Below are 15,803 nucleotides of genomic sequence, written 5' to 3' on the forward strand. Positions count from 1 at the left end.
CTCTCACATCTATACATGACTACTGGAAAAACCATAGCTTTGACTAGATGAACCTTTGTTGGCAATGTCTCCTTTTAAAATACATCTAGCTTTTGTCATAAGCTTTGTCATGGCTTTTCTTCCAAGGAGCAAGCATCTTTTATTTTTTTATGGGAATTTTACCAAAAGGATTTTGGTGAATTTAGATTTTACCAAATTTTAATGGGAATTTTACCAAAAGGAAACCTGAACCCAAGAAGCACTTGAAAAGATGCAAACCTAATGAGTGGCAAAGCCCAACAGCACTTCAGTATCAGATGTAGGTGAGGATACAGAATACCTAGAACATTTAAACACTGCTGGGACACAAGTCTGCACGATTCTGCACCATCTGGGAAAGGTGGACATCGTCACGGCCTCTGGGCAGTGGTTTCTGCTCTTGGCTGGGTGCTTGAGGACTCTGGCGCACAAAGCCACAGGCATGCTGAGTGGTCTGGGGGACCACCTGTCCGTCAGCAGTAGGATGAACAGGTAACTGAGCTGTAACCTAGCATCGCTACAGACAACAGGGACCAGGCTCAGAGAGACAATGTGCAGTGAAAAGTGAGTGCACAGGAATGCACAGGGTGCACTCCACATCGCTTAGAGATACAAGTGTGTGTAAAACCACGGCAGAAAGCCAGATGCCTGCCCTTACATGTACATTCAATCAGTCCTTAGACTTTGCATGCACCTTATAAATATCCCTCATCTCTACTCAAATAGTTTATAAAAATTAACTTCTAAGAACCCCACAGCCTTCAGACGTGGCAGCAGTCAAAAGGCCACGAGATGTCCAGACACAGACACCTCCATGCTGTAATTCAGCATAGATCCTCAGGTACTGAGCGTCTCTAAACCTGAAAAGGGAAAAAAAACGCAGGCCACTGACAGCAATGCTTAATTATATGCAAGTGTTTATTTAAAATAATTTTCCAAGTTTTCCTGTAATTTAACAGCTTTTGCTTCACTTTTATCCTCTTAAACAACTAGAAACCAATGCTTACATTTTCTGTATTTTATCTACGAATGCTATTTTAATAACATCTTTATTAATACTAGAACCAAGATATATCAACCAACAAGCAGCACAGATTTAAATGACCTTCCTGGTAGTTACAGTGTGGCTGGCAGTTTTTGGACTTTATCAGATGCTGGACACTATTCACGCCATCTCCCACCAGTGGTCTTGGGGAAGGGTTGCTCCCCCCTTCAGGCCTACTTCCTCTCTGCAAAATAAATAAAGCTTATCCTGCTGTAAAACCCCATGAATGCACTGCTCATCACCTTCAATTACTTCATCTTTATTTGCAACCTCTCCACTTATAAAGCATAATTATTCACACTCAAATATAACATGATTCATTAAAAAATAAACACCCAAAATATCCTCAATCATTCTAATATATTCCCATTAATAGATAAAGGGCTTTCATGTAAAATTTAATTTTTTATTTCTACTTCTTCAATAGTAAAGTCACAACTGTAAAACAAATGCATTTAAAAACACAAAAGATACATTTCAGTGACCAAAAATTGGCAATGATTATGAAAATCTATTATACATTTTACCAAGGCCAACAGAATGAAAGCTGATATGAAAAAGTCAATCTTCAAATAGATCCTTAACAAAAACTTCCCTCATGAATAGTAAAATCATTTAAGAAAAGGTTATCTTTACATACGTGGACACTTGCTTCAAAAACAACAAAGCTGGGGTGGGGGTACAAGATAAAAATATGTGGGCACCAGGAACTCAAGATTCATCTCCTAAAACACGTTTGTTTAAAAAAAAAAATGACCATTTCTAATATAACTGTATGAAACAACTGTTTTTCCTTGACAGAAATAAGATGGGCACGCACCAGTAACTACAGCTTAGTAGTCCTCTAAGAAACCCTGTGGAGACACTATACCCCCAACCTCCTAGCCCCCAGCTCAGTCACTGGTATAAAAACCAGCAGCTTCCGTGAAATCATCTTTGACGTTACTAAAGGGATCCTGGGATAATTCATGCTCAGAATACTTCGAACACTTGTTTTTACATGTAGAGTTTTCAGAATTGAGGTGTTTTTGGAACCGTCCATGTGTGAACCTCTGCAGAACATCATAGTCCTTCAACTGCACTGTGACTGCATTTCCTCAAGCATGTCTGATCAACAGTTATAACAGTGATGCTGGTGGCAGTAAGTGACACTCTCAAATTCTTCCTTCTAAAAATGTATATAATCCATCAGAACACTAAATAGTAAATAGACTACACTGTTTACTTTCCTAAGCAAGGAATGACTCTTCAGGCCCTAGTAAGCTAAGAATGGCCTTTACTACCTGTTTTACCACTGACATTCAAATAATAAAGTATGTGATACTAAGCGAAAAATGAAAACCACTGTTATTTCACCACAAGAAACAACCACAAAATAAAAACATGGGAAGAAGTTAGATGAGCCCAATGCAGGTCCCAAGATTAAACTATGATTCCAGATTTTCAAAGCAAAAGGCATCTCCACGTCATTTCTGTGAACACTCCCGACACCACAGAGGTGAGTTTCAGACCAGGGCAGGCTGTCCTGCCCTACCTGTCCAGCGCAAACCTGCAATCAACCAGAAGTTCCCTCTGCTAAAGTGCACCTGTGGCCAGCCTGCTCGGGCCTGACTCACCCACGAGCCATCGACAGTCACACAGAACTATGCCTCTCCTGAACCAAATACTCTATACAGTGGACGACAAGGAAAACAGTCCTAAATACACCACTACCTTCTAAAACTTCAAAGTAACACAGCCTCATCATGTTTAAATACTGAAAATGTCAAAGGTCCATACAAACTAAGAGCTGTATTAAGCATGTACGTTTTGCTCTGATATTCACTTGATGTGCTCTTAAAATCTTGATGAGAGAAGCAGACATTTTCCCCATGTCTTTTGGCAACAGATTCAAAAGCGAGAGTAGCGGTGCTGTTGAATTCCATGAAACGTGGGTTTTTAAAGCTAAATTATTCAGTATCTGCATTGTTATTGCACTCATACATTGCCCGGAGTAGGTCTACAGCAACTTGGCAGTGGGGACTGCAACGCAAGTAGGGGGTCTGCAAAGCGTCTGCCTTCCTTGCTAGACAGAGTTCCCAGGCAGAACTGTACATGACTGCAGTTCAAATCCGATCACATGCGCTTCACGATTGTGTCTCCCTGAGGGAAGTTAAGTCAAGCCCTCACCACTAACTAGATCCGTCAGGAACCAAACGGGGATCTGCAGACCCAGTCCTGACTACAGCTGAGTTCCACTCCTGAAGCTGCTCTGAGTTAAAACAGCAATTTTTCCAATTTTAAAGAAAAATATATTTTATAAAAGGGATTCTTTTTAATCACTGAATACATCATTTTTATTACTAAGACAGAAACAAGTTATACCTTTTTCCACTATAAATTCACTCTGATGAAAGAAAGAATTCTCTTTTAACTCCTAACAAATGCTACATTTTCAAGACGCAAGGAATTATCAGTAGGCATCCTTTCTTTTTGCTCTAAGCTACTTCTCCCTGAAGTATGTCAAGTAGGCTTTTAGAGACTCTGGCAGGGGCAGCTTCATGATCTTCTCCCGCAGCAGGTTTTGGGGTGGCTCCTCCGGCTTCAAGGCTTCACCCGGCTCCTTCTCCTCCTCCTCTTTGTCTTCCTCCATCTTCTCGTCCTCCTCACTGTCGAGAGGCTGGGGGATGAGTTGGTTGCCCACAAAGACGTAAGTGTTAATCCTCTGCTTGACCCGCTTCCTCTTCCTTTTGGGCGGAGCCCTCTGAGGAATCCCCTTGGCCTGCATCTCATCGTTTATGAAATTCCTAAGTGTGCGTCGGATGTAAATGCGAGCCAAGTCCTGCAGGTTCCTGACAGCACAAGGGGCTAAAAACACACGGAAAACATAAAAAGTGAAACATTACATACTGTTCACTTCTGAGTGAACATCAGAAGACAGAGACTTGTAAAAACTTTGACTTTCATCAAACAAAGACTCAGGGAAGAGCACTGACTATGTGCAGATCACTCCAGCACCAAGGCCAGCGGATGGGGTGGCAAAGGCGTTGTGGGCAGACAACCCAGGCACATGCATAAACCCTCTTGGGAAGGACAGGTAACTCACAGGAAGTGGAGCACAGAGAACTGAGTAGTCAGGGGACTGAGGGGCAGGGGCAGGGCTGGCGACAGAAATGGGGGTGTCAGCCCACCATAACCTGCTGTCAGCCCCATGACCTGCTAAGACCAGGGGGGCAGATAGGGGAGGCAAACATGGAGGGGTTGCCGCAGGAGGTGGGGTGGAGAATCACCCAGGAAACAGCTTCAGAAGTTAAAAAGATGCTAAGAAACATCTCCATCTTCTCGGTGGCTCTGCTCCCGACTCCCCCGCACACCAGGTGCTCTTTCGACACCTGCACTGTCTGCCTCTCCTGCCAACATTGCCTGCTGTTCCAGGGACCCACCACACCGATGCCCTGTCACAGCAGCCCAAGTTCAGAAGAACCCAAGGGTCCCAGAGTGGAAAAGGACTCAGACCTGCTTCAGCCACTTCTAACACTCCCAAGTCCTAAAATAGCTTCCACACGAGCTTCATTTAAACGTTCTTCTGATAATACAGAAACTTTCAGACAATTCTCAGCCCTAATTATTCAAAAATAGTGTTTTCTGTACTTTTATCCTCCTGGTTCCTAGTCATGAGAAGATCCAGTGGACCAGACAATACTAGTCCTGACTGCTATTGAACTGTAGTGTGAACTGAAGCTCTCAGGCCACAACTACAGGGAAGGTTCTCTCTAACACACACAGTCAGCTCTGTTTATCTCCCACAAGGGTACTTACGGAGGCCCACAGAGTCTGGCTTGCCGTTGTCATTCTTACTTGGCTGCACAAGTGGAGCAAATGACACAGCAAGGATGTTTTTACTTTCCCAAGTGTTCTGTCCAGTTCGCATAATTTGTGTTAACTATTTAGAGGGCGAAAAAAAAAAACAGAATGGCTCCATCAGGGAAGTGGACCACCTTACCCTCACAAGTTTAACAGAAAAATAGCAGAGATTGCTCTATAATCACTTGTATTTGAATGCACCCAATTATCTTCATTTAAATATTAGTACAGGAGGAATCACAAGTACTGGTTTCACAACATATTCCATGCACACAAATGGCTCTGCAGGTTATATTAACATGGGGGTCTGATGTCATCAAGGGGTGTTATTCTAACACACACCTGCCACTGGCTCCCAAAACACACGTCTCACACAGTTGTGTAGTTAAAGTGTTATATCAGTAAAAACGCATTTTGATTACTGAACCAATGAGTCAACTTCACAATCTTCCAGGGTGGTAATAAAATACAGATTCTAATCCCAACTTCATATTTCATGAATAAATGTAATTAGTCACAAAGGCATTAGAGCTTTCCCACTCAGCAAACACCCATCAGCAGTACATGGCTTGATCAGGACAAATCAGTATTGTCAATTAAAAAAGTCAACCCATTATTATATTTTATATTAGCATAATGTATATAAGAAATATTCAATAAAATACCAATGGGAAACCATATTTTAGATCTTTAAAAATATATCTTTAAAGGAAAACAGGAAAAAGATGATTGATCTGGGAGTCTCAACTCTGGAAGCATTCAAGTTAATGTTTTTCCAAGAACGTATGTTAATGAATGCTTTATAGTCTCTTTTTAATAATTGATAAACACAGTGTGATGAAGTCCTCTGACCTGCAATTCACATGCTGTGAAAGTAGAGAACTCTCAGAGACGCCAAGATGACCACACTAGGTCCCAGTCATCTGGGACAGTCCAGCTCCCACTTACAAACCACAGGCTGTTGTACACATCTCAGACTTAGGTTGCTGCTGCTGCTAAGTCACTTCAGTCATGTCCGACTCTGTGCAACCCCAAAGATGGCAGCCCACCAGGCTCCTCTGTTCCTGGGATTCTCCAGGCAAGAACACTGGAGTGGGTTGCCATTTCCTTCTCCAATGCATAAAAGTGAAAGTGAAGTCGCTCAGTCGTGTCCAACACTTAGCGACCCCATGGACTGCAGCCCACCAGGCTCCTCCATCCATGGGATTTTCCAGGCAAGAGTACTGGAGTGGGGTGCCATTGCCTTCTCTGCAGACTTAGGTTAGTATGAACATAAAAGATACTTTTTGAAATGTATATTTATAAATTTTAAAGTAAAAGATCCACCCATTTTCTGAATAATTATTTCACACGTTTATTATACCTAATAATTCCAAATCAAAGGCAGGCAAGTAGGTGAAAAATAAGTTTCAAATGAGTCTGCTGCTGCTGCTGCTGCTGCTAAGTCACTTCAGTCATGTCTGACTCTGTGCGACCCCACAGACGGCAGCCCACCAGGCTCCCCAGTCCCTGGGATTCTCCAGGAAGAACACTAGAGTGGGCTGTCATTTCCTTCTCCAATGCATGAAAGTGAAAAGTGAAAGTGAAGTCCCTCAGTCGCGTCTGACTCCTAGCGACCCCATGGACTGCAGCCCACCAGGCTCCTCCATCCATGGGATTTTCCAGGCAAGAGTACTGGAGTGGGTTGCCATTGCCTTCTCCCAAATGAGTCTATGTAGTACTAAAAGAAGATCTAAAAATTTACTGGTTTCTGAAATGGAGTTAAGTAGTTCCAACCACTCCTTCAGCTAGAAGAGGCCACCACATTCAACAGCAAGGACACTGGTGGGTCGGGGGGTGTGTGTGGAGGGGCAGCATGGCCAACACCACGCACGGGCAGAGCTCAGCTTGGCTCTTCTTTCCCTAGCTAAGGGGCCTTTTCCACACCTGCTCTGGTTAAGAGCTTTGAGTCCATTTCAGTGCTTTCCTATACAGGCACCTGTGCGGCGAGCACTTCTTCCTCAACAATCCCAGTGCGCCTTTCACTGGCGCATCGGCCCCCATCCTACACTGAGCGTGTCTCCCGCGCCATGGAGCAGGACGGTGGTCGCTACCTGGTCCTCTATGGGCATGACCAGAATGCCCCCGACTTTCAGCAGAATCTTCATGTAGTTTTCATGGTCCTTCTGGACCCCAGCTCCACAGTAAATTCGATCATACTGGTGACTGTCCGATGCTATCTGCAGGCAATTACCAACCACAAATGCAGGCTCACAGAACTCAAACCTGTATGGAGAAATAAAAAGTATTTTAATTCATTTAAACAAAAGATGAGACCTAAAAACTTAACATAATCCAACTCTTTGAAAGTGAAGTTTTACTAAAATTATAAGAATAAAATATCATAAAATTTGAATTTGAATTATGTATATTTATGAAATCTAACAGTGATCAAATATATTGTTTTATTATCAATGACACAGTGTACATTTTTCCAAAACATCAACCTCTTTTTTCTCCAACACTGAAACCTTACTTAAGGCTCAGAAGGTGAGTATAGTGAAAAGCTATCACAATAACACTCTTGTGACTGACTAACTGAAACAGTCTCTAACATACATAGTTAAAACCCCAATACACTAATAAAACATGTACAGTAATTTTAGGAAATTAATTCATGAAAATACCCTCTCAATTTTAAGTCGATTGAAATTAATATGACCACACAGCAAAGTTATCATCTGAGGACAAAATAATTTGCATTAAAAGGCTCAGTATGCAGTGAAAAATGTCTCTGAAATCATTTTTATTTTGTAAAATGCATCCTGCCCTTTGGTAATTAACAGACTTATTACCAGGGATTCTCTGGTGGCTCAGATGGTAAAGAATCTGCCTGCAATGCAGGAGACCTGGCTTCCATCCCTGGGTTGGGACGATCCCCTGGAGGAGGGCATGGCAACCCACTCCAATATTCCTGCCTGGAGAATCCCATGGACAGAGGAGCCTGGCGGGCTGCAGTCCATGGGGTCGCAAAGAGTCGGACATGACTGAGCAACCAAGCACAGCACAGACTTTTCACACAATATGTTTCCATTAAATTCACTAAATATACAGATACCCCATGGTCACTGATATTTAAAGAAGAGTTTCTCAGAATGATGCCCAGTCCTTAGCTTCCTGTTCCAGGATGGGGAGTAGGGTGGGAAACAATGCAGACCCTGCCCTCTCTTCTCGACACCCACAGGGGCGGGTGATCCTAACCCCAGCTTCTACTATGACTTCTACTATGACTACTTCTACTATGACAGTGCCCACACTTTCTGGGTGTCCGCCACCCCCAGCACCACCCTGTGCCCAGCTGCTCAGGACAGGTTCCCACCTCTCAGAGGCCACATGGGGCCCTTCCTGGCTCTGCCCCCATCCCAGAGACACTGCTGTAGCCATGGGTGGAATTACAGGCCTCCCGTCATTTAGAGGAAATACTACAAGGTCTGTGCTGTTCCTGTGCCTGCATGGCCCCTCCCTCTCTGCTGCTTAAATGCCCAGCATCCCTTCAAGACACAGTTCAAACACGAGCTACACTACACAAGCACTCTTACCCAGCTCTTCGGGAAGATCTCAGTCTTGCTACTTGCATAACGCTCACGAAAGTATAAACTTATATATGTAATGGACAGCATTTAATTTCTCTATTATACTCAAGACTATTGGACAACCTAAGATTGTCTAAAATACAGCCAAAACAATCTCTTGGCCTTTAAATAACTAGATATTGTGGATCACATGGTTTAATCATCTCAAAGTTACAGTAAGCATTCTTTGAAAAGAAAAAAGACTAGTATTTTCAATCTAAAAACCCTCATTATTATAAAAATTCATTTTAAATAACTTAATTTTACAATAATTTAAGCCACTCTTAAAATTTTCTAGATGAACGTGAGCAAAGAATTTAAGTAAAATTATTTTGTATTATTAAACCTCTTTTATCAGTCTGTTAAATCAACTTAAAAATATGCTTATAGTTTAAAAGCTTCCTACAGCTTACAGAACTATTATCTACAAAAACACCATTACAAGTAAATAATTTGTGTTATTTTTATACACTCTCATCCCAGCAAAATGAACTATAAAGGACTGAGTGCCTGATTCTAAAATCAAATGTGACTCTGGTCAAGTGGCTTGACACTAGCAATTAGCACAATTCACTCCAAACATTATTTGTGAAGCCCCTGTTGTGTGTAAAGACTGGATATGAAGTGGGAGGCACTCATGCCTAATGCAGTGAGAGAGACAACAATCTCACCAATTAAAGATGAACTTATGGAGGCAGGAGGAGAAGGGGACGACAGAGGATGAGATGGCTGGATGGCATCACTGACTCGATGGACGTGAGTTTGAGTGAACTCCAGGAGTTGGTGATGGACAGAGAGGCCTGGCGTGCTGCAATTCATGGGGTCGCAAAGAGTCGGACACGACTGAGCGACTAAACTGAACTGAACTGAATGAGGGTGAAAAATGCTCTAAAGGAACACCACTCCGTAAGTATGGCTGAGGATGCAAGGGAACTGACAGGCCTGGGGAGCCAGAGTAAGGCTCCCCAAGAAATGGTGAGTTGGGATCTGAAAGGTGAGACAGGGCAATCAACCCCACTAGCCACCAGCCTTGTGCAGACAGAAGCCCTGTGGCTGCTGGAAAATGAGATGTGGCTGGTGGAAAATGAGATGCACGGAAAGGATAAAAATCATATGAGATCTCAATATCTCAAATATTTAGCATGTAAAACATCTCAGGATCTCGTTTAAATACGTGTGTATGTGTGTGTATTTCAACAGCCACATAAACTGAAAGCACTAAGCAACCACCCTTCTACTTTATCAACTGTGAACAGGAGCTTCAAATACTTTCCTGAGCACAGTCTTTCCTCTGGGACATTCTCCTGCTTTCCCTGATTATCCCTTTGAACACGTCTTCTGAACTTTAATTATATCTTCATCACCTTTTACAGTCCTCAAGAAATACCTATTAAGTGAGAAACCTAAGAAATGTAATTGATTTGTCATCTTTTCCACCTACCAACTTTGAACATGAACTCAAACTTGACAAATACGCTAATCACAAGAATCTCAGGACTAGAGAAACAGTTACAGAAAAAAATGTGTGCCTGTGGCACCCTCTAAATCAACATGATGGTTCTTGCTTTACTAAATTGGAAACTATAAATAGCTGTAGTTTCATGTTACAAAACACATCATTTTTCCCACAATGTACCAAAAAAAGCAAAACTTAAACAGTAAAAAAGCCAAAACAAAACCACCGTGCCTTTAATAAACCAACTGTCACCTAACTTAAAAGTGCTTTTTAGTGGCCTCTCTGAAGATCTTAAATAAGCCACCCTTCTTTATTCTAGGAAACAAAGGCTTTTCCCCTAACAAGGCAGATCTGAGCCAAGTATACTATCTTATTCCATTTAGGAAGTGTTACAAAGAATCACTACAGAGAAAAGTTAGACCTTTACATTTACAAATGACTTCTACTAATGCAAATGGAACATACACTTCTAACATGTATAGGGGGTCTTCGAAAGTGTGAAGACCCTTTCATTTAGTATACCAAATTCATTTCCTTTACCAGCACACTCAAATTTGAAAGTTTAACTGAACTGAGGCAACATTCCAAAAGGAGTAGTAGGACTAGATTATTTCTAGATACAAAATAGTAAAGTTTCAAGGACATAATCAGGGAGAAAGGTGTGATATTTTAAATATAAACACTAAAACACAATGACTTAATAGTTACAAGAAACAGCCTAGCAGAGACAGTGTTTCATCTGGGGACTGTTTATTACATCCACAGCTGTGGCTTCACCTTCTCCAGTAATAGGCAAGTCCTTCATGATAGTAAAGGAAACAAAACAACTCTCAAACTGCCTATACTTACAACATTATTTTTTAATACATACATGGGTTAAAGATGATCCTTCCTAAAAGGACTTGGAGAAGTGTTAGCATTTCTGACTAGGTAGAGATGAGGATCTTACTTAGTTTATATTCTGACATTGAAATTACGGCTTGTTTTTATAACAGCATTTCATGTAAATAAATTCATACAAATTCTACTGCTAACAATATTTTTCCAAAAATCTATAATTAAAATTCTTCAGGCAAATGTTTACGGATATGCTCATATATGTATAAAGAACACTGACTGATGTGAGGCAAGAATGACAGCTACCAGGTGGTAAGAGTAAATTACAACTGCTATTAATGTTTCCAGAGTAAAGAGGAAAATAAAAGTTTCTTCCTTTTAGCTTTAACTAGATTCTGAAAGCTGCACCTTCTCTAAGTCTCCACAAACCTCTGTAGGCAAAGGACATATTTTATACCATAAACACAAGTCTGTATAATCCAGAAGTCTGCATTAATGAACCAACCAGAGGTTTTCACTATTTGTAGATTTGCACATAAAATCTAGGTTTGAAAACAGTAAAAGAGAAAATCTAAATTCCACTTTTCACATCAACTACAAATAAAGGGAACCCAAGAAAGGAAAATAAAACAACAAAAATTTTTTAAAAAATGGCAAGAGGCCTACCAAAAGGATATTTTCCATGGTTCTAATTTTAATCCTGAAAGTATCGATCTTGTGTTCTCTCCTAGTTTTCATACTTTAGGGCAGCTCATTAAAATTTTTTGTCTGTTAGTAACATGAAAAGTAGCAATCATTTTTATTCTTTGAAGACATTTTCCAAAACAAAATTTCCCAGGTACAGATGTCTTACACTTCTGAATTCCACCAAGTTATACTTCCTAACCATGTAAATTATCTGTATACAAAAAAAGAAGTAGTTCTGAACTGTAATAACTACAAATTCAATCACTTTAGACTTACAATCATTTATTGATTTAAACCTGAAAACCTAATGGCTTTTTAGACTTACGTAGAAAGGGGAGAGTATCTGACATACCCTTACTAAAACAAAACATACAAACAATATTTGTGGGAAAACCGAGAGCACAGGTATCTTGGTTTATGACATAAGCGCTTGGCCAAAAGGGCACCGACTCCATCACTTACCTCGGCTGGGGGCTCCTTTACAGGTGCACGCTGGGTTATCTTCATCTCCAGATGCACAGACGTTCCATTCACAGCAGGGACCTTGCCAACGTGCCCACATAATTCTCTGATAAGCTGCTAGGAGATCAGGGTGACCTAGCCTTGCCCTGCAGCTTCCCTCTTAGACGGGTATTCTAGGTCTAGGAGCTGACTGAGAGTAGAAAAAACAACATTCCCCTTCAATACACTGTTGAAATCGGGGCTGAAAATTTGCACACCTAGATTATCACGTGCCACAGGATGCTGTCATCAACATTTTAGACTATCGTTCCAGCGCAATAAAGGATTTCAGGGACACAGGAAAGACTCCTATAGTGTTCTCATACCTCACCCAAAACAACCTGCCAAATTAATCACAGATACTTCTTTTTCTTAAAACACTTTGTCAAAATGTGCGTTTTGAACTGTGACAGCTATGACAACTTCATTAAAACAAGACAAACTTCACAACCTTCCACTGGGAAGAAAACCCAGGAAAATAATCATCTCTTCTTTTCCAAATACAGTTATACCATTAAAAACTCTTATAACCAAGAATTAAGCTATTGAATTTTACAAAATTTTAAAAACAAAGACTTTACCTTTATAAGAGGTTTCCCTTCCAACTGCACCAAACTCACCTCAGAATAATTTAAACATTATTTAAAGCAAAGTGTTAAGAGTAAATACACAGATTTTTCACTGAACAGAGCTTTAGGAAACGCCATAGGACCAAAACCAATCTCTAAACATTTTAAAGGAAGCGTGAACGGTACATGATATGAGAGTGAGCCTTCATATTTCAACAATAATTTCTTATAAAATAACTTGGGCTACAAACTTTTATTTCTGTCAGTGTTTTATTCTTGGAATAATTTCTTCTTTTCCCAATAATGTGTCAGAAGCTATCAAACCTCCCCTCATACCGTTTCTAACTGATGTTAAAATACATAACTGATAGCTTAGAGGACTATTTTTAAGCATTTCTCTGTCCCACCATTTGAATGTCTGTCATGTTTAAAAACTGTGTTTAAAACCTGTATTTCTCATAAAACTACCATCTGAACATGACCGATATACCCAAATGTTCAACTATCGTAGAAAGAGTTCAAAATAATGTTGACTATGTATCTACAGATAGCAAAACTTCTTCAAGTATGCCACAATTCTCTTCAAGATGAAGTGCGACTGCTCCAGTGATAAAGGTGACAGAACACAGTATCATTTCATTTTCTCCAATCCAATATCAATTACGTGAAAAAGGAGCCTATAATCAAAAATAAAATTAGGATACTACACCCAGCCATACATCCATTAAATCTTCTAAAATGTAAATGACTACGCTAACCCTGAATTTAATTTAGAATTTATACCTTGACTACACCTGAAGAAGGCACAGCCTCTCCAGCTCATCTCTGACCCCCAGACATCCACCCCAGAGGCAAGTCTCATTAATGAACAGGGCACGTGTTCTCTGTGATAAAAAGGTTATCATGCATTTAACCAGGCTAAGAGCACTCCCTAAATTCTAACCTAGAGAAAAACAAATGACGAAAATAAAGGTGCCGCTTCAACCTCTGTTATCTGGAGCTAAGCTGCTAGACTGTAATTCATTGGCAATCTGACTGTTGGGAAGAACATTAGAATATATCCGTTTTTATATCATTATAGCTAAATCAGAACTAAACAACAAGACAGGCCTGGCTGAAGTTACGGCCTGTCTGGTCCTGTCCTCCCATCTGGGAAACATGGACACCAACACTGCCTCCAGGACTGTGGGTACAGCTGAGAATGGTGCAGACGACACACATTAGCTGCTGTCATTTTCATAATTTCATTACTGTCTTCAGTACTCACATTGTGACTCATTTATACAACAAACTACAGGAAACAATGGTCCTCCATGCAAACAGAATGAAAATCTTCAATAAAGCAGACAAAGCTGCACTCATGTGGCTTCTGGCAGGACAGCATTTCCAAAACAAGGTACAGTGTCCTTGGAGGGGGGAGGAGACAGGACCTATTGTCTCACAGGAAAACAGCTCACCCCAAAGCATGCCCTCCAAGGAGTCAGGTCAGCTGCATGCACATTTACACATATTACACAAACACATACATGTAGTTGTGAATAAATGCTATGCCAATTATCAACTCACAAAGCACTTACAGGGTATAATCCAGGCTCCTTTTATCTGACCTCCTCTTCCAAGTAAACACAGCTGGAGAGACTGTTTCGCTTATGGTACATGCACAAAACTGATTCAGATGATCTGGCCTTCCCCCATGAAAGCCAGATACCCAAGGGACTATAAACCTGGGGCTGGAAGACTTTACAACAGAAATGGGCTAAAGTAAGGACGTCCTGGAGAACGCGTGTGAAGAGCAGACCAGGTCAGCACGCTGCGGACAACAGGTTGCACGCGACCTGCACTTGCTCCAATGAAGTGGACGGAACCCCTCACCCACACCTGCTCAGAGCACCTGAGGAAGGCTGTGTACTGCCACAAAGACCACCTAGCCCAAGACACCAGAAATATTTACTATCTGCTCCTTCAGACGCTTGCCAGTGTTTTAGAGAACCTGTGAAATCAAGCGTCAGTTCCTAAGGGCAGGTCAGTGAGTCTGGGAACATCGGAGGCAGAGCACAGGCAGAAACCACACTGGAGAACCTGCCTTCTCTCTCGCCTCGGAGCACAGTAAACTCACAGTAGCCTCACCAAATCTTCGCGTTTGCTGATACAGAACTAAGACACAGAAACAAAGTTTACGAGTATTAACACTGTATTAAGGATATTTTTTTCTGAAAGAAGAAATAGTACCTTCAAGACTCAGGAACCAAGGCTCCTTTATAAAGCATACACAAAAACACACACCTGCACTTTTTTTAAAATTTATTATCTTACATTATACATTCTTATGTTGAGTAGTTTATTGACTCTATTCTTACCTACTATATTTGGGAGTTTATTATGATCTCTGATACATATAAGAGAACTTCAAAGATACAGTTTAAATCATAAGTGATATAATACTTTTGAAAAAGGAACTGGTAAGATCCAAACCAAGAGGATAAATAATACTGGATAAATATTAGGTTTTAGCTTTCTATTGTCCTCCTGTTACACACAATCAAGGTGGCCTGGTCCTAAGTCCTAAGGGATACATAAATAGCAATTTTGTTTCCTGAGTTACTTTATATTTTATTAATTAAAACAAGTATTTTGATGATCTGTAAACAACTAAATATAGTAAAACTGCTTAGGAATATAATTTTTAAAGTCACTTTGCATGGCAAGTTTTTCAAATTTAAAAACTGAAAGTAAATAGAAATATTCTCCACAAACACCAAGAAAAATCGCAAAGAAATCATCAAAACATAAAGACAGGAAGAAAATTGCTACATCTTTATCATTTCTATAACCAAAATCAAATGATAAATGACCCCAAAAGGAGTCCATTAAATGACCCATCAGCTTTGACTACTTAACTTCCAACCAAGTCATGACTTTATGCAAAACGAAGCATTTGCCAGTACCTGCTACCTTGGTAAGCAAGATACCTTTATAATCTGAAGTACACAACTACTATTTCAGAAGCTACCTGAAAACCAAAATAGGTAACATTTCCAGGACTGTTTTTTTAAGAATAGTCTATTAACAGAAGAATCTGTTTTAAAAGTAACATTTCAGAAACAACCATATTATAAAGCCTGATTATTTTAACTAAAATAATAAGACCATTAAAAATTATGAAGAAACATTTAGGTCAGTCATATCACCGTATTTGAGATGATTCACCATTTTAAGAATAACAAACCTGTACAACA

At 40.4% G+C, this 15,803-nt stretch overlaps 1 protein-coding gene across 9 annotated transcripts in view; it reads right to left on the reverse strand.

Annotated features, from left to right (window-relative positions):
* Positions 1–1,301: 1,301 nt before the first annotated feature.
* Positions 1,302–15,803, reverse strand: part of PCMTD1 (protein-L-isoaspartate (D-aspartate) O-methyltransferase domain containing 1) — a 48,228-nt gene continuing 33,726 nt past the window's right edge. For 8 of the 9 annotated variants that reach the window (XM_061438732.1, XM_061438728.1, XM_061438731.1 and 5 more), the window contains 3 exons: positions 7,000–7,171; positions 4,862–4,985; positions 1,302–3,910 (listed from right to left, as the gene is read on the reverse strand). In XM_061438732.1, the coding sequence (XP_061294716.1) occupies positions 3,546–3,910; positions 4,862–4,985; positions 7,000–7,053 (543 nt within the window). In that variant the 5' untranslated portion in view covers positions 7,054–7,171 and the 3' untranslated portion in view covers positions 1,302–3,545. Of the gene's footprint in view, positions 3,911–4,861; positions 4,986–6,999; positions 7,172–11,959; positions 12,150–15,803 lie in introns of all 9 variants that reach the window. The other variant, XM_061438733.1, reaches the window with a different exon arrangement.

This window comes from Bos javanicus, chromosome 14, assembly GCF_032452875.1.
Source record: "Bos javanicus breed banteng chromosome 14, ARS-OSU_banteng_1.0, whole genome shotgun sequence".
NCBI classification, from domain to species: Eukaryota; Metazoa; Chordata; class Mammalia; order Artiodactyla; family Bovidae; genus Bos; species Bos javanicus.